The 26,335-nt window shown below is 40.6% G+C and overlaps 3 protein-coding genes across 3 annotated transcripts in view; 1 reads left to right on the top strand and 2 right to left on the bottom strand. All coding sequences in view use genetic code 11, as the record gives it.

Moving 5' to 3' along the window:
• Positions 1–169: 169 nt before the first annotated feature.
• On the bottom strand, positions 170–21,824 carry EGR_00580 (putative ATP-dependent RNA helicase DHX34; the record flags this gene model as incomplete). The annotated part of the gene is made up of 22 exons (XM_024489829.1): positions 170–296; positions 1,762–2,142; positions 2,614–2,680; positions 3,218–3,517; positions 5,342–5,463; positions 5,815–5,925; positions 6,559–6,764; positions 8,397–8,789; positions 10,477–10,791; positions 11,794–12,105; positions 13,137–13,283; positions 14,234–14,414; positions 15,478–15,695; positions 17,020–17,205; positions 18,641–18,813; positions 18,860–19,013; positions 19,563–19,685; positions 20,369–20,662; positions 20,697–20,893; positions 20,938–21,017; positions 21,061–21,182; positions 21,765–21,824. The coding sequence occupies 22 exons, from the start codon at positions 21,822–21,824 to the stop codon at positions 170–172; spliced, it is 4,269 nt and encodes a 1,422-aa protein (XP_024355826.1).
• Positions 21,825–22,348: 524 nt separating this feature from the next.
• EGR_00579 (Ras suppressor protein) lies at positions 22,349–23,694 on the top strand (the record flags this gene model as incomplete). Its single annotated transcript, XM_024489828.1, has 7 exons — positions 22,349–22,421; positions 22,498–22,548; positions 22,583–22,650; positions 22,681–22,929; positions 22,966–23,080; positions 23,199–23,331; positions 23,613–23,694. The coding sequence occupies 7 exons, from the start codon at positions 22,349–22,351 to the stop codon at positions 23,692–23,694; spliced, it is 771 nt and encodes a 256-aa protein (XP_024355825.1).
• A 1,827-nt stretch (positions 23,695–25,521) lies between these two features.
• EGR_00578 (Putative malate dehydrogenase) overlaps positions 25,522–26,335 on the bottom strand; it is a gene marked incomplete at both ends in the record, with an annotated part of 3,757 nt that continues 2,943 nt past the window's right edge. Inside the window, one exon of the mRNA XM_024489827.1 lies at positions 25,522–25,743. Coding sequence (XP_024355824.1) covers positions 25,522–25,743 — 222 coding nt within the window. The remainder of the gene's footprint in view (positions 25,744–26,335) is intronic.

Raw genomic sequence — 26,335 nt, 5'->3', positions numbered from 1 at the left:
TCTTGACTTCTACTTGATGGAAACTACCGAATCATTGTAAATCACCTCCTTTTTACCATCGAAATTGAGGCGTACTTCAATGGGACAAAATCTCTCTTTTTCGCTCATCGTTAAATAGTGTACTCTGTTGGCGTGTTTACTATCAGTTTACTCAGGTCTAATAGCTGTCTCAGATGAGGGCGTCTAACTTAAGGTCGTTATTGTCATATAGGAGGGCACTTGTGCATTCCTTATTAATAGTGGTAGGCGGGTTTTGACGCAAGAAGGTAACTTTAGATTCAAACACAGGTATTGGCCTAAAGTTGGAGCTGAAAGAGTGCTATAGGCTACTTATGTCAATGCAATAATTTCAACGGTAAACTCAAAAAAAATTAATTTGCATCATTGAATAACCAAATTATGTGATCTGAGGCATCAAGAAGTTGATAGTCCGTAAATCATGATTAGGTTTTCAGTGAATTGAAAAAAAAATAATTTGGTCAGTCTATTACTCAGACAAAATACCACTCGAGAACATATCTAATCTTCGCGGAGGGTTCTGAGTTTTGTAGGCAGTACATTAATTAGTACAAGATATTTACTCATTATTGCAAAAGTTCTAGCATCAAGGCACCCGCCCACCCTCGGCCTTAAACACATGCTGGCACAAAGCCGAGACATGAATAGCTTGGATCTAGTGTAAAGATTATTCGAGTCCGAGCATGCAAGACCGAAAAAAGCATATTTGATGTGATTAAAGCATTCTTACTGCATCCACTAAAAATATCACAACAGAGGAGCCTGTGAAGGAGTTCAAAAAATGTAATTTCGAAATATGGGGCATAACAAGGGTCTCAATTGGACAGAAAACGGGAGAAAGTAGGTGTTGCAGAGAGATCCCATGTAGCTATGCATGAATGCACAAAACGGAAGAATTGGTAGGTTAAATAGAGTCCACTTCATTCATTCCCTAACACAAATAGTTCTGGACAAACTATTCCTCGAAACAAGTATCAAGGGAATGAAGTCAGATCTGAGGGAGTCTCCCAGCTACAAAATCCAATTATAAGGGATGGAACGATGGAGGAAAAACAGCTAATAGTTGATTCCATAAATAAAAACCAACAAAAATTCCTTTTCACTGTGGAGCTTGGTAGATCGAAAGAGCATCTTAGTTGCGTATGGGGAAAATGACGTCATCCACAACTCCAGAACGCGGCTAGACAGACCAAAGAAATCATCTGCCGCTGCCTATAGCCCTACTTCACATCCGTTAAGTGCAATGCATTAACAGAAAACGAAATCCCGACAGAGGGGAATTAAGGCTTTCTTATAGCCCTCTCTCCAGGCAAAAAAGGAAAAAAACCACCTGGATTCACGTAAATACTTGCGCATTGCAATTGCAGTCAAGTCAAACATCACCATCCTACAAGTTTTTTAACATACATTGAGCAGAAATGACAGAAATATAGTCCATTTTCAGCATCTAATTACAGTTTCTGTACTTAGCAGATGCGACGTAGGAACTCATGGTTTAAATGCATCGAATCTGCAGCTAATCGTTGATAAGAGTTATGCCTTAAAATTGACAAGTCGTGATTTATGGGAAGAAGCAATCAAATTTCCCTTACATTTGACTACAGAATAATCTTAAAATCAAGGTGCACGCTACCACCAGATTCTCAATATGTTTACATTTCACACATGATTTAAAATCCCGCACACTAAAAATGTCATATAGAAAACAACATTTCTCATATACAAACTTCGAGGCACCCCTACGGTGCCCCCTCTTTACAGTGCTTCTTATGCCTCAGAAGGTCAGTGGCCGAAGGTTTGATGGGGAGGCGTTTACCACAACGCTCGCATCTATTCACGTCTTGATCTTCTTCGATGAATTCGCCTCCGTCTTCTCCTCTCTCTTCACTTTTAGGCGTCTGCGCTTCGGAATGTTGCGGAGGCTTTCCACCACGTCCTGCCTCCCGTGCCAACGCGATCTGCCTATGAAGACGCAGAGCTAGATCCAGACACGCCAGGTTTGTTGTTGTTGCATCGTCGTCTCCACCCTCTTCAACCTCGCTCCCCGAATTCTGCGGGTCCTTAGTACTGTCAGCAATTACACCATGCGACAGTTTACCTTTCGGTGGTTCAAATGCGCGTAATCTGAAAAGTTAAAGGTGTTGATGTTTAAGAACTCGATTCGGCAGAAGAACTGATGGCTATGGTTTATTTCAATGCCGAAACAACTAGGAACTGTAATTCAAAGGCATGGGGAAACAGGACGACCATCTGCTGCAGAAAACTGCACAATTTAGGCGCAATTCCTTCTACTATTTTAAAATTACCAGCTTTACATCAAAATCCACAGGTGTAGCAAATAAATCCACAGGACATCACGATGTTTGCAAACCGATTAGGTAGTTTAGTAAATTTAATCAAAACTTAAAATTCATGATTGAATCACTGATTTGGAAGTATGCGTTTATCGAGTCGATTAACTTGGCGGATAACCTACCGAATTTCATACTGCTAGTAATATTCTGCTTCACTCCTACGTTGATTTATATCACCTCCTGACATTATGGCTAGCTCAAAATTTTCTTCAGCAAAAGAAGAGAGGAAGCGTAAACTCACGAGTTTATAGTGAGAAATGGAGTAACCTGAAATCCTCCCTTCTCAGGATTAATACGAACAACATTGGCTGAAAGGGAAAACGGATAAAAATTAACTTCGCTTACCAACTCAAAACCTAAATCAGACAAACATTTATTGTTAAAATATCACAACTTTAAAAAAACAAAGCCTAATCAGATTGAAAAAGGAACTCCACGAACGGAATGGTGATGATAACAATAATGTACAAGAGTGCTCCCAATGGGAAAATGCAAATCAAAGCCGAAATCCTCCAAAATGCGAGGATAAAAATGTCTGCTCAGTGATTTATTGCTGGTCTCATCGAGCCGGAACTGAAAACAACATCTATTTAGTACTTATTAGATCTTATGCTTAGCACAAAGTGAGGTACCAAATTCAGCTCAAAAGGGCGTGGGACAACGCACTTCTCCGTCATTCCTCTGGATTCCATTCAAGGACTTAAAACGTCAAAAATTTTAGGTTACATTTAAATCAATTAACACATTCCACCTAACTAAAAACAAATACAACTAAGTTTTGATCAAACGGAAGGTTCCTCAGTAAACTGTCCAAGAGGGCAGTAAATCAAAATAACGCGGCGTACATTCTGAAGAGGGAAACGATGGAGAGGCATGGTTATTGCCGTCAGTAGAAGATGCGCAAAAGAGGTTTTTTGAATCGACGGCACTCAGTTTTCGCAGAGTATGCAGCCCGGAGGTTTGTTGGCCCAGAAAGGCCGCAAGATGCTCGCACAACAGTCGTTGTAAGCGTCGCCACTCTGAGGCGCGTTTGCTGGCGCGAGTCGAGCAGACGATGGAGGACGCCGGGAGATCTGTCGCCTTCTTCTCCGACAAGGTGTCCTCACCACTCTCCTCTGCACCTCTTAGCCGACGATTCTGTGACTCTGAGGAATGGGAAGACGCATGCGTTTAATGTGAGCACAAGATCCAAGTATTAGTGATGATTATCAGGACCGAGTTTACTCAGCTTAGGAGGGTAGCATCACCGTCAATAAGCCTTACACGGGTTTGGAGAATGGAGCTTGAAAAATCTGAGTGCATCCAATTAGTGTCCAAGCAAAATACGCAATCCTTTTATAACGCTTGCTGGGCCGTATATATTGCTGTCAGGACAGCGATCGGCATATCAATCCAAAAACTATAAAATATATTGCGTGTAAGTAGGTATCTTTTGATTCATGAAGCATTGCTCATAACTTTATGTAGTGCAAATGATAAGAACAAATTCATAAAATCTTTTACACATTTTTAAAAGGTTAAAACCAAAAAAAGTGACACTTCAAAATAGAGTCCACTGATGGCAAAGCGGAGTTTCCGTCCAACCTACCTTCAAACGCGTTTTAAAGACTAGCCAGAATGTTGGCGCACTGAATTGCGTTAGCTGAGCGAATGAGTTTGAACGCCTTCCAGTCTAGCACGAGCTGTCCTAACTTGCATGTACTCGTAAAATTCGCACTATTGTTTACACGCACGCAATATGAAGCACCAGTACAAAACGCCCTATTGTGCTCGCTACGATTTCTCTTATTCCAAGCCTGCATATTATCGAGGCGGTTGGATTCAACGAATGGGACTAGAACCCTTATGGACCATGAGCTGGGTTCAACTCGATTTAAAATCGTCAAAGCTAAAGTGACCTCCAGAAATGGTTCAACAAATTTGATCTTGATGATGAAACGCTAGAAAATTCATCACCTTAAGAAACCCTTTATTCCTGAAACCGGGAAATTGAGTATCACCATTGAAAACACCATTCGAGGCTAACTTGTCAAGAGCTTTCAGCAGAGCTTAACGTGGAACATGATGGAAAAGCTTATTTACACCAGTATTAACCGGGAAATTCGTAATACAGGTTAAGCATATGGGTTTCACATGGATTAAATACAGATGGCGAATAAGACGTAAAGACTATAAATTCGTTGGTCTTAATTGCATACACCCATAGAGGAGTTCCTTTTTAGATTGTTTCTTCACTGACAGGTAATGCAAAACGGCTTTTTTATTCCAAAGTTAAGCAAACTACCCTACATTTCTAAAGCCTCAATTCATCCCCACAAGACTAGACTTGCTTTGGGTGTGTGTGTGTGTGGCGAACTCCAGGTGCAACTCAGATGTACAAGGAAAGCTTTTTTAGAACCAGTCAGGACTAGTCAATCAACAGGAGGAAGGTTATAGTCAAACAAGCCGGCACACAGCACAGAACCTCATATCTCAAAACTTTCTCCAAGTGAATAATACTGCTTAGCATTGGATAATTGTATGCGAAATAGACAGTTCGGTAATAAATTTATAACAGAAATGGAGGAAAATTCGCCCTCAACGAAAAAAAACACTTTAAGGAAGTAGATTTCGCAAACCTGTGTCAATGGAAAAGGGTTCGAGATTGAAGTGGTGAATATTTGAACAAATAAAATGCTTGAATCAGTTTTCAACGGCTATTTGGATTTCACTGCAAAAATTACACGAACTTATTTGGTTGCTTTGCATTTATCAAAAGGAAACAGATTCTGGTATATCATTTCAAATTTTTGCAGCATCATGTTAATGCAAATTCTAAAAGGGATGATTGAAAGTGAATGGTATTGTAGCTTAAAATCATTCTCAAGCCATTTGAACTGTGTCTGGGCTAACAAATACCTCTTAATGGTAATTGAAAAGGCGCTGACAATACAGAGAAAACATTTTGTAGAGGTTTATCAGTAACCTACCTTCTAGTTTGATTTGGAGGAGACGATCAAGACTAGTTCGGAGCCAAATCGCAGCAGCGAGAGACCTTTGCGCAGCCTCCGGATCTAACAACTCAATCTCGATCCACCTATCAAACACTAGCCTAGAGAGAATAAAAAAAGTATGAGCAAGTTCCTCACTCCAATTACGGAGAGGCCACGTCAAGCTTCGAAGCTGGAAACTGGAACATATTTTTTGTTATTGAAAAACATGCCAATATAATAATGATGGCGATGAAAATACATATGTAGCAAAAGGGTAAATTTCCATCAAAATTGGTGATATTTACTTGCATTGGTATCTCCTCACCTTAAATGATCAAAGAGGTAATTTAGCTAAACCATTTCCCATTTGAAAATATGAGAAAAATATGAATTTAATTCTGATAACTTGCTAAATGCCAATGCCAAATATGAGGAGAAATGAAGAGGAAATGACAAAAAGTCCAGCAAACCTGGTAGCATTTGCGTTGGTATCAATTTCACGAGCATTCAATAGCAGTGTTGAAAGAGCAGGAACACGGATTGTGTTAACCAGGAAAGGCTTTGTTGTCTCCAACAGATCACTTAGTTAGAGAGAATAGAAAGAGCAGTCTAAGATAATGCCACAAAGGAATATCAAAGTAGAGGTTAGTAGAGATAGACAGATAGATGGAGAAAACCTAGCTACTAAATTAAAATTGGGCTCTTAAGGGTAGAACCAGTAAGCTGGATCAGGTACCTGTTTATCTGCACTATACCATCACCAGTACATTTTCAGATATCAATGAATCAACGTCTCATCAAAGTTTACTAAAACGTCGCATCTTGAAAGAACCAGTTCTTCTTTAGCTCCTCCATTACAATTTTAGTCTAGTCTAATGCACTACCTGTGATCATCTTCAGAAATGACCTAAGATGGGTATTCATTCAAGGCGGTTTACAAAATTACACATTTCAACTTGTCACACCATTTAATCACTCGGAGATCACATCATACATACATACACATAATCTGCGGAACATAGATTCATATGTGGAGAAAAGGATTTAAATGCAAAATATCGCTGAAATACGCAAAATAATTTTCACCAGAAAAGTGGCATTCCGGCAACAGAGTTCCAGGCATACGGTATTTCTCCACCCACGAATATTCCGGGCGATGTTTGCAGCTTACATTCAGGGAGAACATTAAAAGTATTGCGCCACCAGACACTTACAGATAGATTAGAAGCTGATGGTCTGTAGCAAACTGACTGCCAATAGCCTTGTGCACCGGTCGGAGTGGTTGGGAGGTGGGAGCAGGATGTTTGCCGTTGGTGGTGGTCTCACCCTCGAGGCCCTCATGATCACGGTTGCGTGGAAACAGACAGTCTGGCTGCTTCACGAAAACGTCGTTCGGCTGGAGCACTACGAAAGCTTTCGTCTGAAAAATAAATCAATCCTGTTCAGTACAATTCTCAACACTGATTATACTTCGTGTCGTCAATGTTGAGCGAGTGCTTTGCCACAGAGAGATGAATCAGATCCTGAAAAGGCTACTAACTGTAATGGAACGAAAACGTGGATGATTTTACTCTTGTGGGATAAAAGTATAAAACTAAAGGGATTGGTCTCATCTGTAGATAGTGAGAGGTACCTTCTAAATCAACTATGTACTGTTGCTTGAAGAACTACATGGTTCAACGACAGCAACAGTCTCGCTAGCTTACACGCACGGCGAGGGCAGGATACGGAACAGGATGGCTAAACAACTCAGGGAGGGAATCGTGTTTATTCCATTTGTTGTGTTTGGTCAGATGAGCGGCCGAACATGCAGAGAGCTGGCATTAACAGCAATATGAATAAAGCGGATGCCGCTTAGTAAATAAAGAATGGAAACAATGACGACTTTATGAGTGACATCCAGTGAGGACGACGATGATTTAAGTAACAGTACCAAAATCCAAAAGAGGGAAAGTGAGAGAAAACAACACGAAACGGGCGACAATTAACGTAAGCAATTTGCACTAACCACATTCTTTCAAATAATCTATGGGAGTTTTGACAGTGAAATCCTTGCAAAAGTATTATTTAAATTTTAAAATTTAACAACGGCGACTCCTCAATGTTCAAAGTTTTCAGTCACCACATTAGTAGCACGACATTCTGTTAGCGCCCCATCAGCTATTCTGCAAATTTACAACAAATATATATTCAAGATTCCACACCCAATAACGTCTCCAGGGAAGACTGGTCACTCCAAATGTGTTCCCTTTTTGCAGTTTATTTGCAATCTGACTGATGTGAGGAAAAGCTACGAACTAAAACTAGAACGGATTAAACATACAGAAAACTTCACAATGCAGTAAACCATAGCAATGAAATTAACAGGTTCTGGACTGCATCTGTTATCCGATCTTCATTAACTTTAACGATAATTCTACCTATCTAGTTGATAAAAAGGTGGTAGTTTCTATTCGCAACGCAAACCTAGATCCATTTGTTGTCAATGCTCCAGAATAAGCTATGAAACGATGGATAAATATAGCGACTTTATAGCAAGTAGTTTCGCTGAACAAAAAAATTTGAGTAAATTTAAGAACGTATTTTACCTTTCATTGTAGTAATTCCATTGTCAGTGACCTACTCTTGATCTGCATAAGAACTCTAAAGGACGTTTTCTTTCTAGCGTTATCGACACTCACGGTCACCTCCCCTTATGGCATTATTTTAACAAAGTGATAAGTATGAAATATGAAGAAACATAATTCAAAGGAACCTCACAAAATCGATTTTTTCATAAAATAGGAGTAATTTTCCTTATAATAAAATTAATAGAAGGGAGTCTTAGTAACGCAGTACACTCAGCTACTACTGAAATCCAAGGGTGGCTTAAGTGCTATATGCAGGAAAAACCTCTTCAATAAGTAAAAGGCGAGGCGTGCATCACTAACATTATTTGCTACAATCTACGAGTCGATGACAGTGTTATTCTTGTGTGGTAAACAGTGTATACGTTTCCAAAAGTAACTCCGGTGCTACACCCAACAATAAATCCTTCAATGTGATAGCTCACAGGAGTGTGAAAGACCATCTCAGCGCCAGGTCCAGCGGCCCCACCCCTGTTGGCAACACGGTAGGCGTTGGCGGGGTCGGGCACCGCGATCTGGGGGTAGAGACCAGCGGCGAGGACAACCTTGAGTAACAGAAGGTCGCCATGGGTGCGTCGGCGATGGTGGTCGGCCCACTGCGAGAGTCCCTCAAGGTCGTGGCACAGCACTAACTCGAGGTCGTGAACTGACAATCCCGTGCCCTCCAATGAGGGCCCTAGGTCGCCAGCTCTTCGACCGTCCTTACGGCCACGCAACCAACTGTGCAGGCGGGAAATCCTCGAGGCGCTGATTAAACTACCGTTTTCCTCATTTTCCGCATCCTCTGCATCACTGTCTCTACCGCTTTCGGCGTCATCCTAAAGTGGGAGAATAAAGTGTTTTTATCAAAACGTGTTTTGCAGATACTGATCATTAGGGCAACGCAGTTAACTGCTTTTATCACTTAAATATTACCTTTTCCCCTCCAATTTAGTATTCTATTAACGTTAATATTCTACAAACTCGGGTTATGACAACTTTCAACGTTGAAAATCCGAAAACCTAAATTTTGTTTTAGTATTCTTACGCCCAACATCTTCCGATAAAGATTAAGCTACATCCGTTGCCGCCTTCTCATCGGCCTCACAGTTCTGCTTAGGGAATGCTGGTCCACGTAATGAGGTCTGCAGTTCCCTTGCATACAATAGGATATAAAAGGAAAACAATCGCTCTTTTACTTCTACGTCTCTCCAACACTAAATATTCATTTTAAAGGTGTTCTAGAGATCACTTAAATAGGCCCGGCCTTTCATGCACTTGCCCATTCGCACTGTGTTCAATTCTGAAATTATCCCTGAAAGATATTCATTATGCTGGCTGTCACCTCAAAGACTATACACAGCAAGGTAAACGTGAAAATTTCCCCACTTTTTAATCTTGACATTCTGGGAAAAAATTGTGGCGTTCATCTGTTGCCTATCTCAAAACATCCTCACCGTCCACGGCGGCGGTCGAAAATATTCCATTTTACACTAACTAGCATTCTATAGGCGTTTGGTTGAACAAAAACTTATCGGTCTTATCCTATTCTTGAAGTAAATAGGAAAGAGTATTAATGTAACTACTTTTATTGAGCGGTGACACCAAAGGCATTTATGAAGGCATTTGTATTGGCTCGAGAAAAGGGCCCTTCAAACTCAGGGATGCAAATGCAGGGCCCATCTACCGAAGAGCGAATCTAGCAATTTAACTTTTAATTAAACGATCATTCATCTATATGTTCCTCATTGAATTACATAACACTGGGAGTTTTCCTCCACATTTCATAAAATGACGCTTGAAGGCGGAAAAGACTAAATGTAAAGTAATTTGATAGAATTGGTCCCAAGCAATTGTAGAGCTGTGAAAGTGAAAGACTAAGGGCTCAAATTTCAGTCAGAAAGTGTCTGGACATTATTTCAAGTTTTGAGGTCAAAATACATTAAATAGAATTAAGCCTTAACATTTTTTGGAATTGATACGTTTTGAAACCCATCGTTTCATCTGTACCAGCAGAGCAAAAAATCATCCCTGGCGATTTCAAACAAACTGCAGACAATGGGATTCATTGCCAAAATGTGAATACAGATATTTGTAAGTTTTTGTTCGCTCGTTCCAAAAGTGCAAAAGGACCACATCGCATCCATGACAGATTTTCTGACGAGGTTACCTTAAAAGCAGACAGATGTCAGGCATATCCAATTGTAGTACGATAAGAACTGAACCCATTATAGTGGTTGCATCATTAAGGCACCCATCAGTAAGAATGAAGTCAGAAACGCATGAAGAAGCTGGTTAATGATCAGCACACCGAAGAGAGTCGGTGATTCACACAACTCTGGTCGACTGGGCGACCTTCGAACAGGCATACACACGCAGTTACAAATACCGTTTTACCCTAACAAACGCACAGCAAGGAGCAAGTTGGACTTCTATAGGTGATGACCTAGTTATGAGCTCAATGAAGAACCTAAACAAACCTAAAACAGACCATGACTGGGAAGCAAAAGAGTAGTATTCACTAACGTTGTCCTGTAGAGTTAGCATCCGCCTGCGCTTGCCTTTCAGATGTTCTCGATGGCGCGCCTGTTGCAGGAGTCGCCTATGGCTGCTACCGACTGTAGCGGAGTCACCACTCTTGTCTCCAGTCGTGTAGAGGCCGGCGTCGCGTAGCAGCTGGAGAAACTGACCGCGAAGACGTACCATCTCATAAAGGCGCTGCTCCTCCAGTCCCAACCGCCGGACCCAGCGCTGTGCTGAGGCATTTTGCCGATCCTCCGCCGCTTCATCCAAATCTTCGCGGCGAAGGAGACCGGCGCGAGCGGCTGAGCGGGACTTGATCTGTTCAAAGGGAGCAAAGATTGAATGGAAATCTGCTTAGTTGCCTATCCTTGAGAAATAGGTTTTCTGAAAGGGACCAATGTTCAAGTGGAATGACGGTCGTAAGAGGGTGAAATTAACCTATACACCCCCAGTGTACTCTTATTCAGTCGAGGTTTTCTAAACTATTATTACAACTAAAGGTATCATGAAAGTTTATAAGTCAGTGGTATAATCCCAATGGATCCAGATTGTTTCTGTAATACGTTTGCTACTGATCAATTCATAAGTGTATATCCTTCCTCCCAGAGTCCGTTACTCCAAACTTTTCATGTACTTCTACTCACACTAAATCAAAAACGATTTCTGAGCGTGTTCCTCAAATACAATAAGGCAACAAGGCTACGATGAGACAAACTAAAACTACTGATTGTATTAAACTGGATTGATGAAAATATAGTTCTCAAAGTCTCCTACAAGATTTGAAGAGTTGAAGGGTCAGCCTATGGCCCTATTAAGAAAGTGTAACCAGATATCCATGTCACGTTTAAGCTAATTTAACATTTTACAAAGAAATATTTCAGCATAAAGTCATTCATTCTTCAAAAAGGCAGCATCTACCGGAGAACGAATTGTTGCAAGTTTTAAGTACAAGTGAACCAACCTGGACATAAAAAAATAAGCATTACAAGTTATCAAGCAGGCTGCTTGAGAAATACATTCAAAGCGCTGGTACGGTGTCAATTTTTAAGAGTATTTCAAGTCCTGCTCACAAACAAATGGCTATGGTGTGAAATGGAGAAACGTTTCGACAAAGAAGTTTGCGAATGAATTTAGAAGAAATGATACTAGATGATATTCCCCACACACAGTTACTGTTTGCTTTCATCCCATCCCTTTCCTTCCCTTTTACATAAAGTTTAAAGGACTGCTTTAATGCACAACTGCGTAGTAGCTATAAGAAGCACCCATATATAACTTCCCGCATTCGCATAATTTTGCGCAGTCGGAATAGCCACAGACCTGCAACCACTCATCAAAGAGATCGGCAATCATGAAGGGAGTGCCATGATCATTTTCAAAGGGTCGAAGGGCCTCCGACTGTCGAAGACGAGACTCGCCGCTGCGCGCTGCACCCACGGGGCTTTGGACGGCCATACCGGTGGCGAGGGTGAGCACCGGCTCCACTAGTCGGAAAAGCGATGCCATCACCAACACCCGCCCGATGCTCAGCTCCACCGGTAGCTCCGCCAAAAGTCGACCTAGAGGAGTGATTACAATTCTCTCTCCATTGCCGCCGTTGCCCTCCGTCCATCGTGTCGCGGCGCCATGGGACTGCGTTAAGTAAATTAACAGCAGGGTTAGTCGAAACCATTGCAAATGTGCATGATTTTGATCATGTGGCTCAAGCTTTCCAGCTCTCCTGCACTTTTGCGAATCCTTAATTTGGAAATATCTTCAGGAGTCAACTCGATCACTACAGATTAAGTCACATCCAGTAGCCATTAAAAGGTCTTGCCCTAATTCCAACTGATCTGGGAGATTACTTGAAATGGAATGCTTCGGGCCGTGGCGTGGTTCCATCCCACTGGTATATTCACTCACCAAAACGCCATGCCTAAAGGTACTGTTCCACCTATTCTAAAAGAACTTCAATCTACTAAGTTGCTGACCCGGAATTCTGGTCTTCTAGACACTATAAACTTTCACGAGCTCTGCATTTCATGGCACCTCCAGGGGCAACCAGATCGTTGAGGACTAAGAAGGAGTAACGGTAGGATATCCGCCAAATTACAGTCGGCTCAAAACCACTACTTGAGTAAGAATTGTCTTACTGTGGTATAAATCAATCAAGTTGTTAATAATTCCCGTGTTTTAAAATAAATCTAGTAAGATTCTTGGTTAATTTGTCTTCTGTCTCAAATCTTTTCTCACATTCCCCGTTCTGGTCCTCCATCCCGATTGTGCAAAGTCTCGGATTTCAAACTCAACCCTTCTAGGATTAACAAGGTCTTCAAAGCGCTGCAAACGAACAAACGCTCGGCAATGATGAATTTAGTTTATTCCAAGCCTATCTGAAAATGCGTTCTAAGTAGAAATATTCATGGCTGCGATGCAAATTTGGAATATCTTTGCAAATTCAGCCTTCCCAAAAGATCCACCGACAGCAAAGCCCGATCCGTCGCTCAAACTTCATCTTCCAAGGCGTTAAATGTACTAAAGTTCGTATAAAATCTCAAAGTTGACGAAATTACAAAAGTATCAATTAAACTGACTTTTCGTACAAAACGAGACATCGACAGTGGATTCTGCAGGCTAAAAGTGACACTTAAGCGATCAAGAAGAATTAAAAAAAGCACTCTTACCACGAGGGTCTCAAGGGCTTCGTCTAAAGACTTGGTCTCTGGAGGTTCGATAAAAGGAAACCGCTTCACGTCAGGCAGTCCCATTGCCATCATTTGAAGCGTCAACAAGTCAAGAGGCACTCTCTTAATCTCTGGAGTGGTGAAGGGCTGCAGAATTACAGAGTGGAATTTAAAAAAAAAAATATAAAACCACCTCATTATTGCGTTTAGCGTAGGTCACAAACACTCAACCAAATCGTTCAAAAAGGTATAAATCAACTCCATTTAGTTCCATAAAGACCGATTATTGACATTGCCGATCAAAGTAAAAAGTAGCGTGAGCAAGACTTCAACAAATCATCAACATCCTTCTATAAAGGAAAAGCCTATTTTTCTAGGCCATCTTCCATGCTTTCTATAAACAATTTTCTTTTTACCTATAAATATGCATGATATTCACCTCTGAAAGGCATTCCTTATCGTTCAATTTTCACTCAGATAAGAAGGACCATTGATCCTACATCAGTCAGTGTGCGGTCTACAAAAATACTCTATTGACAGATATTTTGTTCAAAAAATGTTTAAGTTAACCGTAGCGGGGTGATTTTGTTTCGGCCAAGCTCTCGCATTTTAATGCATTTTAGCACATTCAAAGTTGAAAAGATGTTAGCAAATTACTCGAAACAATGTGTATTTTAAACATTAGCAATTGAAGCGATGAGGGTTGCAATTTACCGTTATTTTTAGTGCAAAAATTGAGCTAAGAAGGTCACTTCTTTTGCTGTTTAACTTCCAGTGGATGATCTGGAGGCAGATTTTGGTGATTTTTATGAAGATGCATTCTTCTTGCAGCATAAAACAATCTTATCTTCGTTCGTACTCACTACAGCATCAACGAACAAAATAACCTATGTAGAATATGAAATAGGTGTTTGTACTGCCTGGGAAGAAAAATAGTGCCCAAATATCTCTATTTGTCTGAATTTGTTTCGCTTTGGTGATTCTGGTAACGTCAATTCTACTTTTCTGAAGAAAACTAAGAATAACCCATGGTAGGGTAACGCATCGCATCTAATGTGACTCCCTAAGACGGTGAGTGGAAAAACTAATGCACTGACCTGAAACTCGTTATACTCCTCCTCCTTAAAGAAGCGAAAGCAGACACCAGGGCCAGTGCGCCCCGCCCTGCCCTTGCGCTGGTCGGCGCTTGCCTTCGAGATGGTCGTCTCCTTAAGTTGGCGCATTCGGGATATCGCATCCCACGTCAACTCCTTGACACGACCCGAGTCGGCGACGAATCTAGGAGCAAATTGTATAAAGATGAGACTCTATGGGGTGCTAGGTTGTTTGCGACCCTAACAATTCAACCTGTGGCTCCATTACGTCACAGCTGCTACATTAGCTTATCGCCTTCATGCTTTAGTATGGCTAAAAAAATTATCACTAAAAACAATCAACTGTTTGCAAAGTGGTGGTAAAAGAGAAAACCACTTTATTTTATTCGAAATGAAAACCCAAATAGTTCGCGTAGACGAGAGAGCGTTGACTGAATTCTAAACAAAAACAACATATCTTACATGGTTCACGCTTAAAAACTAACAAAATATGCTTAGTCATGGCCCTGAGTCGAATACTGGGAGTGCATATGACAGCTTCTAACAGAAGTAAATGGATCTTATTGAATAAAATCCATCAAACGTTGAGTAAATGCTTTCAGACTAAAGACTTGTACCAACATGGCAAAGGGTGCCTATCTTGTCCTCCGCTCGAATAATAAAGTAATCGAGAAACGAGTGAAAAGACCAACGTACACCGGGCAAACGGGAAGGTAAATAGACTGCTTGCCTGAAAGTGGATCGAGAAAATCATAAAATAGACGTCAAACTACTCACTTTTGTGACATTTATACGATGCATTTGCGTTGAAATGGATTAAGCCTTGATTCGTAAGGTAAAGCATACTTGTGCAACAAAAGAGCAATGTAAATGCATTTTGGGATTTCCAAATGCTTGGCACTGCGCCAAACAAGCGCCTTAAACATTTTAGTTGTAAATTTTACTTCAAAAACTTCATAAAAACGTGACATGAAACGGGAACATGTGCACATGTATGCCAGTACTTAACTCTACTCAAAAAAACCGAAAATGAATTTATTTGAACATTCGGGATTAATCGCTCCATCATTAAAATGAGCCAAAGCTATGTTCCCCCCTCCCCCCGAAATTGGTTCGCCGAACCTTGGAAATCAAGGTGGCGCTTACTTCAACATGACAGAAGGTAAAGTTTGAAAGTTTAACGTGAAGTTACTCGACAATTTGCCTCTGCATCCCATAATCTACCTCATGTAGGAGCAAAAAAAAACTCAAATACAACACTGTTAATCATTTCGAAAGCTTGCCTTATTCCATCGATGGTGACCGAAGTTTCAGCGATGTTGGTGGCCAAAACGCACTTTCGTACGCCGTCCGGCGGGGTATGAAAGATCTTTTCCTGACTGAAGGAGGGCAGAGCGCTGTGTAGTGGCAACACGATCCAGCGCTTTGTCTGTTCTGCGTAGGCCTTACACGCCTCCATCACTATCTGCAGAAAAGATTGACTTAGTTTCACCACTCCATAAGCCTAAAATAATGCTTTTATGGCTTGACAATCACTGTATTCGCATGTTTTTCAACTTGAAATCCCATCAAGAGCTGTAATGACTTCTGTGCTGGCTTCAGTTTCACAATTCGTAGAAATGTGCATGATTTGCAAGAGGATTTGCAGTCCAGTAATGCAGATAATTTGCCTTAATGACCTTATGGTCATAAAGCACAAATTTCTTTTATATAGCCGAGTAACAACAGTGCTTTCCTGTGCTGGGGCATTTTAAATGATTAAATTCCGAAACCTTCAATGCAATAATATCACTAATCCATGCATTCCCGTGGTTTTGAGGGAAAATGCATAAATTGTCTATTTAGCTTGGGCGATATCGTGTACCATTCTCGACCGAAAATCCACCTTGAGTCAACTGATAACATGAAAGAAACAAATGAAATTGATAATAAACTTCACTGGTTGGAGAAGAAGTGAAACAGTCAATAATAATGCAAATTGGCGGGAGAATTGGAAATGAGACGGTCCCATTATTCACAAGGATGCAAAGTAGTCAAATGATACAGATGTTACGACCACAACATTTGAAAAACAAAATTGCGTCAAAAAATTTCCAAGAGAAAGTTCAACACTGACGACCATGAACTAATTCAGATACTAATCGCGATATTAATCACACAATTCAAATGTTGCATCCCACTGAGTCATTCTTGTTTCTCCTTCGTACTTCTTACTGCACCCGTTTCTTTTACAATGTTTTCGGAAACATCATTTTCAGTCAGTAAAAACTGAGTCAAAGGAGTTGATTCAGAGGACCCATTAGAACCTAGCGTCTCCTCAATTCCAAGAAAAAACCAGCATTGTGTACTAAGGTGGATTTTGCTCATCTGAAATCTAAGTTTTACTTTATATGACCTTAATTTAATGTATTACATGCCCACACCGTCATTTTTGTGACCAATGTACTCAAAGCACAAAGATTGACATAAAAAATCGATTTCGAGGGCCCCTGAACGTTAGGGATGAGTCTAATGTCGGCCGCAAAGCACAAAAAAACTATTTTTTTTTATTTCGGTCACACAAGATCGAAGTTATACAATTAGCTACCATATAAGTAGAACCATTCCTTCTGGGTTTTGAGATTGCCATGTTCAGTAAAAACAAGATGCTTCTAACACGAAAATGTTATTGGAAGTGGAAGGACATTGGAGAAGAAGTGGTCGCTCGATTGACGGTCGCATACTGCATACAATCTACCCTTTGTCTTATCAAAAACGGAAAAATTCCAACAAAGAAATAAGTCACCCACCTGAATCTCGGCCATACCGGAGAGGAAAACAAGGAGGTCACCGCGCTCGGAGATGGAGTAGGTGTTGTCGATGTGCTGAAGCAGTCGAACGTAAGGCGCAGGGTCAATCCGCTCCAGCGAGGCAGCCTGTTCGGCCGGAGTCAGAGGGCAGTACTTGAGAGTTATTGGGTACAGACGACCCGGCACCTGTGGCGAATTTAAATAAGCGCATTACTATTTGGTGGATAACTAATCTATCGGTCAGACGCCTGGATTGATGAGAATACATACAATAATAAGCTCGGGAATTGATATATTTGCCATTCCCCAAAGACTGCTTTCCCTCCTCAATGATTGCGAAGGTTCAACAATATTCAAACATATATTCGGGACGATAGTTGCCTTATTAGTTTGTTTTTTTGAGACAAATCTCACGATAAATCATACTACCTGAGAAAGACAGCTCGAATTATTAACTAAATGATTGGTGTGACTTAGTAAAATGCATAATATCGCTCGCTAAGTCATTCCAGGCTGGAAAGCAAGCGTAAAAGGTTACGCGTAAGACTGAAGAGGGAAACCGGGAGCTAAGATGAAAGTTTTAGTACAAGCGGGATACACAATTCACAATAACATGAATAAACAACGTAAGTTAACACACATTCGTAAGTCAATAATAAAAAGTTATTTAGAATTAATCAAGAAAGTAGAGAAGCGGGATAGTTTGAAGGAATCGAGTGTCAAAGAATAAATCGTGCACCCCATTGCCGTCACCACATAAAATTTATTCATGTGAATGCACCGATGTCCTGTTTTTTAAAATTATGTTAAGCGTGCCTGACAATGCAGTTGGATAAATTTAATGAAGCCCAGAAATACAGTCCAAAAAGAGTGATATTCCACTCCAGCTTCATGGCACTTGGTCAGTCTATCACAGCATGTGGGTATCTATTGTAACCGGCCGGACAAAGTGACGAGGTTAAATAAATTGTTAATAAAGACACTAAAACAATGCTAATGCCGTAGGATGTTTCAGGATATGCCCAAGATAGCATGATTCCAAACCGTCATGAAGTGTCACATCGATCACTCTAAGTAGAAATAGGCATTAGTTTCTACTTTTGTCTAAGTTGTGAAAATGCCTGATTTTAGTTATTCAAAGATAAGAATGAATTTCAGCGAAAAGTACAATTTATAGGCTTAAATAAAAATCAGAAATCGGACAATACTTGAAGGAAAACGAAACTTAGAGAACCGCCTCAAGTGGCCTCAAACGACGCTTATGCAAAAAAAAATGTGATACGTAAAACTAGGAAATTGGGCAACAAATACACCACCCGAAAAACAAGAAGTGCTGACCTAGAGCCTAACAAGACTCGCTATCGTAAAAAAAACAAGACATAGTAAGCACAAAAATCGGTTTGAATAGATGGAATAACTGCTAACCAGCAAACTGCTGCCAAGCATTCATAGTAAAGTGGCTCACCTCTCCATTCACCGGAATTGACCCTATAGCAAGCCGTTTCATTAGTTAAAGAAATAAATGAGGAAAGTGAATATTCAGAGCTGACCAAAGTATCTTTATTAAGGCTCGGGAAATTTTGTACGTTGAATTCATTCTCTCACTGAAAAGGAGACATACAAACAACAACAATGGCCTAAGGCACATGTGAGCCTTCCAATTTTCCGTAATTCCACCTCCTGGCAAACGGTCAGCTTTAATACTTGAGGCAGCAGCTGAAACTTCAAACTCAATTAATCCATCACCAGCCCTTCCACCATTTTGAAGCGATTTTTGATCGCGATGGCAGAAAGCTTTATGGAGTTAGAATTGGCCAAAAAGCAGCCGAAGTAATTAAACTTGCCTCCAGAATGGGACAGTTGTTGAAGAAGTTGGCAAAGAGATTGACATTGATTGTGGCAGACATAAGTATCAGTCGCACCTCTGGTCGAGCCACCACAAGGCACTTCATTAGGCCCAGAAGACAGTCAGTCTGCCAGTGACGTTCGTGCACCTGAATGGCAAAGCGAGGAAGAGGGTCAGAAATCACTCGTTTGCGAAGTATTAATCGTTCGTGAGATGTCGTATAATTAAATGCGACTGAAAGTGCGATTACTTCACGTAACGATTGAGTTGTCCTAGCAGCCAATATTCAAGATTTCAGGTGAAATAAAACTTGTGCCCAAACTAACAGTCATGGCAAAGTATTAATAATGAATACTTTCTCCCCTAAATATTGTTGAAAAGATAAGTAGTACACTAACAAGGCCAATGGGTATGAATGCATATTTAAGAATTTTTAGGCCAATTATTTGCAAATCCAATTAAACTCAAATCTAAACAACAAAAAGGCATTAAAGAATGCAGCATCATGGCCAAATATTTGAGTATCAAGCTAAAAATGCGTTTACTCCAAGTAATTCAGTTTTTACTTTCCCTCGTAAGTTTAGCATCAACAGATGCGGTTTTACTCAAACAAGAGGTACATCCAATTTTAAGTGGACAGAGGGACTTAACTCCCAAAAAATCCTCTGATTGAAAGCCTCCAAGGCGACATGCTTACTTCGTCAAGGACAATAGCGTCATACTCCTTCAGGAAGGGATCCGACTGCATCTGGCGGAGAAGTAGACCCTCGGTGAGGAAGAGAATCTGCGTAGCCTTCGATTTGTGCCTTTCAAAGCGAACCTGAAACCAACAAGATGCGTGCGCTTACACAAATATGCTTCGGGGAAGGAATGCTGCTCACGCTACAGACCGCGCTGAATTACTATTCGATAGTACCGTCATCATTAGACCAAAGCAATGCCCACCCTAAAATTTCAACTACGAGTGGAGTAGAGCACTTAGGAAATATATCGCGTTGCAAAAAAAAGCATGAAAAGATAAAAAAGAAGGGAATGAGAACTGGGCATGGAAAATCAATACGTTTGCAATGCTGTCTTATTTGACTCGTTAAAATATATTTCACTTTCTCACGATAAGTTTGAAAACGTGAACACCTTTTTCAAATGAAAATTTTAGACAAAAAAATGACACGAATAACCGGCCAGAGCTCGCTAGAAAATTTAAGCAAAAGGAAGCCATCACTATCATTGAGGCGAATACTGTCGGGTCTACAGGTCAAGAAGCTAGCAAACTGGAAAGAAAACATAGGTTTCAAGAGCGTTCACGAGGAACCAAAATCCCAATAAGCTTGCTACTTAGTAAAATAAGCAGCATTTTTAATCTTGAGAAATGCAAAAGAACCAAGATTATCGGTCGATTGCTTACAAAACTATAGAAAAAGCCAACGCAGACAAGTAAATGACCACGCTATGGCCGGGTACGACGCAAAATAAGAGAGTACAGGGAGTAAAACTCTGACTCACCTGGTAGCCTACTTTGGTGCCCTTCTCCCTGAGCATCTCCGTACTCACTCGCGCAGCCAGACTAATGCAGGCAATTTTTCGCGGCTGTGTGACAGCAATACGTTTGTATAGTACCTCCTCCTCAGTCTTTTTCGCATCTGCTAGATACTGCGGTACCTGAGTCGACTTCCCACAGCCCGTATCTCCAGCAATTACTAGCACCTGCTGTCGCATTAGCTTGCTTAACAGAGGCTCACGAAATCTTGCGATTGGAAGGTTCTCCCGGTCACGATGTAGGCGCTTTATTTTGGCCCACTAAAAGAGTTGGTGAAATCCTATGACAGCCTACCCTCTGTTTCATGAGGAAGTCAAGGTACATGTCGAAGATAAGATGCATGGCGAAGAGGTTTCGGTCGGAGAGAATAGCACGTCGGTGAGACGTATCTTCGGCCATTCGATGGCGCATATAGTCCTCCAAACGGTAGTTACGTGTCTGGAGATTGAGACGCAACACGCGGTCGTACCGGCTGCTACCGTGGTTGAAATCTACACGCGGTTAGTCAAGGTGGAGGGAAGAATTCATTGCAAACCTGATCTGTTAGACTGATTTAACAAGAAGGATTGAAGCTTTTCCGCAAACTTCCAGAAATCCGGGAAATCAGAGGAATCCCTGAAAGGACGGAAGCAGTGAGTGTCGAAGAGAAAGTACCAACCGTTGAATTGGAGCTCGAGAGGAATTCGGAAAGAAGAGGTCGGTGAGTCGCTTTTTATGCACTTGAATGTCGAAGTCAAAATCTATAGTTGATAGCCTTTTTCCATCATAAGTCGACATTCTCTAAGTGAACAAATAAACAAGAACATCAATTAAGCAGTAAAGGCATATATTTGATAAGATGCCATGTAAGTACCAAAACATTTAAGAATGAATGCACAGAAGAATCGGAGTCATGGAATATTTCTTGTAAGTGGATAAAAACATAAATTCCTGGTGGGTAATTCCGAGGACTCCAACGTACCATTGGTAAGAACTTAAGTATTAAGGTCGATTGGAAATTAGGCATATTTTATGTATCGATGAGAAACGCAGGAAATAATCGGAATGCGAAATAAATTGTAGGAAATGAGTCGATACGGAATCAAAATTATAGGAAAGACCCTTCATATGAACCATCGAAACAGCACACCTAACATTTTAAATGAAAGGGGGGATTTGATCCAAGGCAAAGGAGACATGTCAAGAACTAATATGTTATTTCAAAACGCCAAAAATCAAAGCAAAAATAGTAGAGCAATTCATACTCACAAAGAATTATAAGACCCTAATCCAATGTTCTAGACTCACTAAAAAATATGCCATACAACCCACTAAACGCTCACAAGCAAAGTACTCCATAAAAAATAACACCCCAAAACCCACACTGCCGGCAGAAACCGCACGTAACAGTCGTACAGCCAGTTTACTGGCTATCATGCCCATTACAGATTTACTTATCAAGGCATCATTTTTCAATCTTTCGCATTTAACAACCACAGTCATGCAATAGCTGCGAAATGGGCACAAAGCCATTGCAAGGTCAAGCAGCAATACAGGTAAAACCATTCCAGCAATCCTTTTAAAAGGAAAAAATCCTTACCCAAAATTAGCATAAATTCCGTCGAAATAGGCATGCATAAAATTTTATAGGATAGTGGGTTGCTTCGCGATTTTCAAACTGTTTATTTTAGGAGGGAAACATCCCATTTATAAATTTCATTTTAGCAATTTTCGCACACAGATTACGCTTCAAAAAAGTGCACCCGGTTTGCAAGACAGCTGTGCCGTTCATGATAGACTACCAAATTAAATGTCATATAAAGGTACTATAACGCAAAGTCTTGTATATGTTGAAATTTTTATTTTGGGTTGTCTTAATAATTTGTTAGACTTAATCAGATTAGTAAAATTACGAGTTCCTGTATTGTACGTTTTAGCCAATTGGTTCCAGGGTTGCTTTTAAAGATATGAACAAGCTAAAGTCCTTTAAGAAAGGCATCGAAGATGTTCGTCAGGGCAATGAAACGGCATTAGAAGCCAGTAAAAAAGGAGCTGGCTTCCATTCCTGAACTTCCGGAGTTGGGTAATATTGCCAGTTTTTTACACCTTACTTTAGCTACGCTCACATTCTTGAAATCTTTAACTCTATCGCATAATAAGATTCAAGGTTGGTTTATCATCCCTGGCATCACATTTTCTAGAAATCCCTGATGATATTGTTAGCCTTCAGCACTTGGAGCATTTGAATCTGTTTAATAACTGGATAACAGTAAGGGTGTTTTATTCCTAAACCCCACAGGTAATCACCCCCAAAATATCAGAATTGCGAGGACTTCGCTCTCTCATACTCGGAATGAATAGATTGGACGCTCTACCTAGAGGGTTCGGTGCATTTCCTGCGCTTGAAGTTCTGGACCTGACTTACAATAATTTGACAACCCTTCCCGATAATTTCTTTAATTTGGGAACTTTGCGTGCACTTTACTTGTCTGACAACAATTTTGAGTATCTTCCGGCCGGAATAGGGAATCTATTGAGTTTGGAAATTGTAATTAAGACCGCTATTCTGTAAGTACCTTTTTAGCTTGCTTTGAGGGATAACGACCTCATCTACCTGCCTCCTGAAATTGGTAAACTGACACGACTGAAGGAACTTCACATTCAAGGAAATCGGTTGACTGTTTTGCCTCCAGAGCTAGGTAGCTAACTGCTCCTAGGTTTTATTAGTTCTTGCCTTCTATTCCGAAATTATTTTCAACTCTATCATCTGTTTAACTCTCCGAATTTTACTGGGTAAATGTTGTATGAATGCTTCAGGAAATCTTGATCTAACGGGGCCGAAACAGGTTGCTAAACTCAGTGGAAATTATTGGGTTTCTCCGATTGAGGATCAGTTGCAAGTCGGACTATCCCATGTTTTTGATTACATTCGATCAGAAACCTACAAATTGTTAGTTTGCCTTTTCTTTTGAATGCTTTTTTACACATGAACTGAAACAACTTTTTGACAAGTACCAGAATTATTGTGCGAGGAATTCGTGCTATTTACACAAATCACTTATTGGATATGCTAATTTATCGTGTATTACGAGGGTTTTGTCACTTTACCGGTCTGCTAAAATTGGCATCAGTATTCGTTGGAATGCTACTCTTACAGGTTAATTGCTAGTGGAGCTTTTGATTAGAACTGAAATAGTCAACATTGATTTCCGCTTTTTATTTTCCTTTTAGTCTTCATGACAGACACCTAACAATGGATCCTCCGGTACCACCAAAAGCCGATCGATCGAAGAAGATAAGCCGGAAGCGCTAAACAATTCACCAATTCTCGCCTTCCCTAAGTCCTAAACCATCGTTAATTTGTTCTCGACTTCGTCAACCTCCATTTAGTTTCAATTCTTCGCATCACTCCGATCACTTCTCTTGTCATCGTGGATGCTGTTTTCTACCGGACAATCTGTTTAGCCTTTTATAAAATGCTCCTTTAGTTCTAATACTGACCTAGTTTTAATGTACTTCCATGTTTTGGAATGATCGTGATTGCTTTTTCTTCCAGATAAGCAAATCCTCAAGTGCATTATTACACGAGATTTGGCTCTTCAGTGGCTTTATTGACTTGCCGTAAAATAACTTTTACCCTTTTTGAGCGGCCTGTTTAATATTAAAGTACAAAGATTATGTTCTTCAGTCTTACTGGGTGCGGATTTCTGACCGTGACTGCAAAAACAAAGCCGAGTGCTATCTGCATTTTCTCACTCTTTTGCGGACGGTTGTTGAGTTTTCGAGCAATTTGTTGAAAAAAACGAGTAGGGAGGTCGTGGTATGCTAGTAATGTTAGGAATTGGAGTCACCGACGAAGTGTTTTGCCAAGGTTAGTTGAAAGAGGGTGTTCCATCCCTCGGCCAAAAGCGCGTCTGCCTTCGCCAGAGGTGCTGCAGAATGGAGTCGTGCCACTATTTTTACTCAATATGTATGCTGAATAGGCGACTGTTTTCCTCGGGCAGCACCCACAATCACCTAAATTTTAAGGACCGGATCCGAAAAGAGTCCAGACCTCACACAGAGTGGTGCAGTCTGGTCGGTGCTGGCCAATTTGTTTACTCGTTCATTCTCCGTAGCAGTGAGTCTGTCAGTTCACAGGTACCCACCTGATTAATTCGTATAGTTTAATCAGATCAATGTTTATGCAATCAATTCGGAATGATTGTCTTTCCCAAAATTAACTTTTACAAGGAAACGATGACAGGAATTCCCCCCCAAACTACCCGACCACTGCTAACCTCACTTCAATCTCTGCTTGTAAATGGTTTTCATAGTGGAATTTTATAGAATTTTACAATATGTTGTTTTTCTCTCCCAATGTAGCGATTCAATGAAATAACATCTAGCTACTCTCATTATATTGTGCCGGATTTTCTTCAGCTTGTTGAATACTATTGTCTCCATTCCCACGATAGATCAATGGAAGCAATATGAATTAAGCCTTGTGATAAAAACCCCTAATATCTGGACGAAAAATTGGTTTAGATTTGCACTGAATCTACATCCCTGGTGGCTCTTCAAATTCCTTACAATCAGTATTTATCGAATATTTGTTGACCATCATTATGATTTGATCGTGAAATCTTCAGAAAACCTTCAGGTATTCCCGTCAGCTTCGACACGGTCGATGACTAGACCTAGATTCTTATCAGTTCTTTATTAAGGGAAGTTGAAACACATGTACAGTACGCTATCTGAAGTATGAATTTCCAGTTCTAATTTACATGGTAAAGGAAGTGGGTTATTGTGTAATCCATTTACGGCGTTTTGATCCTAAAATTTGCATCATCTCGTGATGACAAACTAATATGCTTAAGAAGCAGCTGATACTAGAGACAGAAAAAACTGTAATTTTCAGAAGTGAATTGCTACTTTTAGCATTAAATATTATTCAAACAGAATGTATAAGACATTATGCCTTCATGCTTCCAACAATTTAACATGGTTGCACTGGTAACCCAAAAAGTGAGAGCACCTTTAGTTTGTGCACCCAAGGCACCGGCTTTACTGAAAAGTCTAAAATTAGGTGTTAACTTCAAAGGATTGTTCTGCATCGACGGCAGCCACAATACTGACAATGCACAGAATAATCTCAAGCCTATGCGAGTGCCTTTTTCGGTGTTTTTTGTGGGACAGGAACAGCGTTGAACTCGCGCTTCTCCTGATCAACAGACTCAACAGAGATGGCGGGGTTGACGGCAGTAGTAGCGCTAGGGTAGTTCCATGCCTCTGATTTTGGTGCAGACTGAACCGGAAACACTTCCTTCCGGAACTCCGTCAGCATTGAAGGGTCCACAACTGACCAGTCTTTTAGGGTATCCTGCAAACAGTAGTGGAAGTGGAATAATGATAATGGCGATCACAAATGCACAGGCAAGAAACCTGAACTGGAATATCAAGAGTGGTTAAACTGGAGTGAGTTTTAAATGCACGCAACTCATTTCATTTTTCCCGAAATGCAGTTCGACTTCGCCATCGGTGCGTGAGAGTCTACACTAACGGAACAGTCTCAATATTTTTTTTCAATCCTAGTCTTCCGTGCATTGCAAAACTCATCTACCAACATTCTGACTGCGTTTAAAAAGTAAGGAGTTTTTCTTGTGAAATGACAGACTAAAACATGGGCGGATTCCCAACAATTAGCCCTGGCGATGCTTCAAAAATGCACTTTTTACAATAGTCGAACAAAAAAGTTTCGCTCTATCCATCAAGATTTTACTAATACTAACTTTTGTTAAACTTTTGAACGCAATGGACCATAACAGTCATGGAAGTCAAGCATTGGTGGTGTAATTCAAAGGGGTAAAAGTCTGTGGTCAACTCTTCCTTTTGGTTTTGCAGTACTTAAGAGCATGACCATTATACATTCACTCAACGTCATAGAATGCGGGCCATACCAGTAGCCCTCAGTT

The sequence above is a fragment of the Echinococcus granulosus genome, assembly GCF_000524195.1.
Source record: "Echinococcus granulosus chromosome Unknown EG_S00002, whole genome shotgun sequence".
Classification (NCBI taxonomy): Eukaryota; Metazoa; Platyhelminthes; class Cestoda; order Cyclophyllidea; family Taeniidae; genus Echinococcus; species Echinococcus granulosus.
Note: the sequence above shows the minus strand (reverse complement) of the source record. Positions and strands in the feature narration are given on the sequence as shown.